This window comes from Gavialis gangeticus, unplaced genomic scaffold (assembly GCF_001723915.1).
Source record: "Gavialis gangeticus isolate Ggan-Ray unplaced genomic scaffold, GavGan_comp1, whole genome shotgun sequence".
Taxonomy (NCBI): Eukaryota; Metazoa; Chordata; order Crocodylia; family Gavialidae; genus Gavialis; species Gavialis gangeticus.
In genome coordinates this window covers 67498057-67502711 of record NW_017728993.1, presented here as the reverse complement: position 1 = coordinate 67502711, position 4655 = coordinate 67498057, and the positions used below count along the sequence as shown (strand labels likewise).

At 47.7% G+C, this 4655-nt stretch overlaps 1 protein-coding gene across 1 annotated transcript in view; it reads left to right on the top strand.

Annotated features, from left to right (window-relative positions):
* Positions 1 to 305: 305 nt before the first annotated feature.
* Positions 306 to 4655, top strand: part of VAMP4 (vesicle associated membrane protein 4) — a 30162-nt gene continuing 25812 nt past the window's right edge. The window contains exons 1-2 of the mRNA XM_019501931.1: positions 306 to 428; positions 1387 to 1517. Coding sequence (XP_019357476.1) covers positions 1452 to 1517 — 66 coding nt within the window. The 5' untranslated portion in view covers positions 306 to 428; positions 1387 to 1451. The remainder of the gene's footprint in view (positions 429 to 1386; positions 1518 to 4655) is intronic.

Below are 4655 nucleotides of genomic sequence, written 5' to 3'. Positions count from 1 at the left end.
AAGTCAGTGAAGACTCCCTGAGTGACTTGGGTCAGCAATGAGCAGCCTCAACAATTATCGTACATTTGGAGCACTTTACTTATTATTGGTCGCACTTGTACAAAGGCAGAAACCACCGTACAGACGCGCTAATTATCGTGCACCCGCCAACTCTGCCGGACGGTGACGTACCCCTGCCCCCGGCCGATGACGTCACTTCGAGGGGGGGCACAAGTGCCCTGCCTCTGGCGTGCCGCAGGTTGCCCCGGCGACAGCTGGGGGACTGGAAGAGGCAGCTCCGCCCTTCCGTCCGTGGGGGAGGGGAAAAGGGGAATCGATGACTCGGCGCTCGGCCCCGCCCCTCCGAGGGAGTGTCGAGTGTTCGATGGAGCAGCTGACTCGGCTGCGGCCGCAATACCAGCCATTTCTCAGCCGGGCCTCGCAGCGAGGTGAGCGGGACGTGGTTTGGGATTGGGCGTGTTGCGTAGCTCAGCGCAGCGGGGCTGGGGTGCCCTGGCTCGGTTCAGCCCCGGGCGGAGTTGCGCTGCCACCCCCGGCGCGCTCGGCTTCGGGTCACGTGGGTCGCCGGGGGAGCAGGTGGGGCACCACGTGACCTCCAGGACCTCCGCTACGGCTCCCCCCTCCTAGCACTTGGGCCTGGCCATCCCCGGGGCTGGGGGGTAGACCTTCGGCTCTGTCCCTTTGAGCGTTGTGTGGGGTCGGGGGTTGGTTCCCCAGGGGCCGGAGTCGGCAGTGGCCCGCGAGGCAGGGCCACAGCTGTCCCCCAGCAGGGTGGGAAAGACCTTCAGCCCCATCAGCCTGGGCCAGGCCATGGACATCAACCAACCTTTCCTCCCTCAACCCCCTCTTCACACCTTAGTGACACTTCCTGCTCCTCCTCCCTCATTTTCTCCGATTTTAGTTTCCCCTTGCTATACCCTTAGCTTCTATTCCCCCGACCCCAGTATTGTCAAACAGCAGCACAGCTGTGGGGCTGCACTAAAGATACCCAAAGACACAGTTAGTACCTCAATGTATTTGCAGTCTGGAGCCCCTCTTCGCACTGCCTTCGCGTGGTGGTGGTTAGCTGTGGAGCTCTGAGTAATGCCGCCAAACATGTGACTCCTCACAGAAGGGCCAGAGTTTAGAGTAGCACTTGAGCATTCCCAGGATTAGGATTTAAGAAACACAATCAAACTGCCTTTCCCTTTAAGGGGGGCTTGTGGGGCTGTGATGGTGTGACATAACAATGGACGACGTACTGCCGTTCTCTGTTTCCTGGGGATTCTGGTGGTGCTCTCTAGTTGCCTTCCTGCTGTTTTCCTGGGTGCTGGAGAAGGGGTGATAATGATTGCCAATTGTACATAACATTAGATATCAAAGACGTGCATTTGTCCTCTCTGCTAGGCAGCATATTTCTCCCCCCACCTTCTGCGCTGGACCATCAAGGGCATCTTTTGTGAGTGGAAAACATGCCTCCAAAATTCAAGCGCCACCTTAATGATGATGACGTCACTGGTTCAGTGAAAAGTGAAAGGGTAAGTGCCTGGTGGTCTGTGGTAGCCTTGACTACATTTGTTAGTGCTTCATTCCTAGCCCTCCTTGTATATTTAACAGCTTTGTGTTCACTGGTGATGTAGGAGTAGGCTTCACCATGTTACTGATGACTTGAATAATTTTGAAACAGTGTGCTACACATGAATGAAATCCATTATTTCACCAGTATTTATTTCTTTATATGCTGTCTGTCTCAAAAAAAAAAAAGACTCGGGGCAGCTTACAGTAAAGCCCAAAATAATTTTATACAAGCAGACAAAATACTGAATAGTACGTATGTACGTAACAAAGGTCTAAACCCAAAAAACTGAGAGGGGAAAGTGTGGCACGTGATAAGTAGCCCCAACAATCGGCTTAAGAGGGATGTTCAATTTGTTAACTGAAAGGCACTTCTTCTAAAAGCCTGTGATGTCTCATAAAATTCTGGCTGGCTCCACTCATTTTTAACTCCCAGAATGCATCATTTGATGACTTCACAGCTACTGACAAACTGCTGTTACAAAGATTTGGTCTGAGACGCGCGTGTGTATTAATTCCCTTTTTGCAAATAATGTGTTCTAAACGGGTACTGAAAAAGGATTTTAAAACAAGAAACTGAAATTGGTAACATCTTTTGGAAGCATGGTGAGACTTTCTAATTTGGACAGGCATTTAATAAACAAAGCTAGGCTGGGATATTGGTTAGAGGATTTGTTTTCTGTTGATTCTCTGCTTTCCCTTTAAGTTGCTTTTGTTCTCTTGTTTGTTCTCCTATTTTATAACTTATTCTATCCTCTTATTGTAAGCCACTCTGAGCCTTTGCTGGGACCTGTAAATTGAATACAGTAAATCAGGTTGTCCAGCTTCCAAGCAACAGCATAGGCACAGCTTCCTTGGCCCTGGCATAGCTCCTCTGCTCAGCCCCAGCATTGGCACAAGCACAGACAAAGCCCAGTAGTTATGCAAACCAGCTTTGGCCCATGGGCTGGATGTTGTCCTGAGTTAGAGCAAAAGGAAAGACACTAACAGCACTAGATCTTTCTCTGAGAATAATTTCCTGTAAATATTCTGAGTGGTGTTGCTCATTCCAAGTTCCAGCCTGGTGTATTCTCTTATATGAAGGACTCATAGTACTTGTTGCACCATGAGGGAGGTAACATCTTGTCCACAGGTGAAGAATGCACCTTGTGCAATTTTTTGAAACAAACATGTTTGTTTTCCTGTACATCTTGGTCCTCAGAGCTAGAACAGAAATCTGAGGGAAACAGATGAACAGCCTCGAAATAAATAAATAAAGTGTACTATTGCCAAAAAAGCACTTGTCCAGTTTTTGACTTCAGCCTCAAGGCTATTTCATGTTTGCATGGAGTCCTGTTGTAGCTGTAGTGTAATACTGCGGCTGTAGTCATAGCTGCATGGTTGTAGAATATAAAAATGAAGGACATGACATTATTTTTAGAGGTAGTGTATACTCCCTCTTAGCTTGGCAGGTATGGCTGGTCTATACAGTTTGATAAAGTGACTTGATTGATTATTTATTTTGTCAGAAGGTCACCAATAAATGCTACATGTTTTGGTGGAAAAATGAGATGTTCTGGCCTTTATTTGTATGAAACAACTGTATGAATAGATTGGTTATATATGTAACAAGCCTGCCTGAGCTTAGGTGGTTAAGATGCACCAATTCTAGTAGACATTGGTTCTAGTATTATGATTGGCTTGATGTCTATTCACTTTTCCCTCCCTTGGCTGGATGACCAGGTACCCCTTTGACCTTGTCTTTCTGGAGCCATAGTGGAATGCTTTAACCACCTTCTACCCTGTGCCTTTTAACTACGTAGACCAGTGGTATATAATTCTGGATGGGCCAGTGGTTGAGCACCCCCAGGTAGACTGTTACATGTAGCACTTTTTTTCTGAGGAAGCTGGAAAATAGCTTAATATTTGAATATTGTATCTGATACTTGAATGTGCAGGGCACTGCTACATAGTTGTTCTGCATAACGCTAGACAGGTTAAGCTTAGTATAAACAGAATAGAATATCATGTTGTCTCTTGCATATTGCCCGTGTACCCTGTTTGTAATTTGCATGCAAATTTTTTATTTTTTTTGGATATTTGCACTATAAATGAATGTCACACTTACCGTGAGGTGGCAAAACAGAACTATTGGTAGATGGTACAGGCAAATTACAGTAATGTCCCACCTATAATGGCCTAATAGCACAAACTTAAGCTGAGAGGGATATGATATATTTCTGTTAATTAAAATGTGTATAATTTTTACATGCTCTGTTCAGTTGATCTGATCTTTTAAAAACTGACACATTAACAAATAAGTCTGTTGTAGGTACATCTGATTTGTGTATGAGATTTCTCTCAGCTTAAGAGTTTGTGCTATTAGGCCATTATAGGTGAGACACTAGGTCACCACTTACCATTCTGTGATAACACAGCATACTGTGGTCTTCTATTTGGAACCCCTCGTAGGTGAAACTTGTACTTCTGAAAAGCTGTCTAAAACAGGGATGCTCAGCCTCTGGCATGCAGGCCAAATGTGGCCTGCAGAGCCTTGGAATCTGGCCTGCAGGGTCCCCATGGTTTAGGAAATTTGGTAGTGGGAAAGTCAAATTAATACTGTTACCTCTCTTTGCTGCCAAAATCCCAGGCAGCTGGGCCGTGACCCTGTCCCTGAATGGGCAGATCAGGATCAGGCTATACCCCCTTTCCTCCATGTCTGGGTTGGGGCCCCTTTTCCTCCTGCGGGGCTGGACCATGCCCCTGTAGGCTGGACCACACCATCTTCCCCCTCCTACCCTTCGGACCATGTTCCTTTCCCTCCGTCTAGCCAGGCTGGGGCCTGGCTTTGCCTCCTTCTTGCAGGATTGGGCTACACCCCTTCCCCTGCACAGCAGGACTGGGCCAGGCTGGCCCTCCCACCTCCCTCCATGCAGACATATGGGACCTGTAACACCTACCTGGGTTCTGGATTGGGTCTACCAGGCGGATCTGGCCCTTGGGGGGACTGGGTGCTGCCCATCTGGCCTACTGGCCAAGAGGTTCAACACCACTAGTCTAAATAATTCATAAAAGGTGTGTGCGTGTGTGCGTGTGTGCGTGTGTGCGTGTGTGTGTGTGTG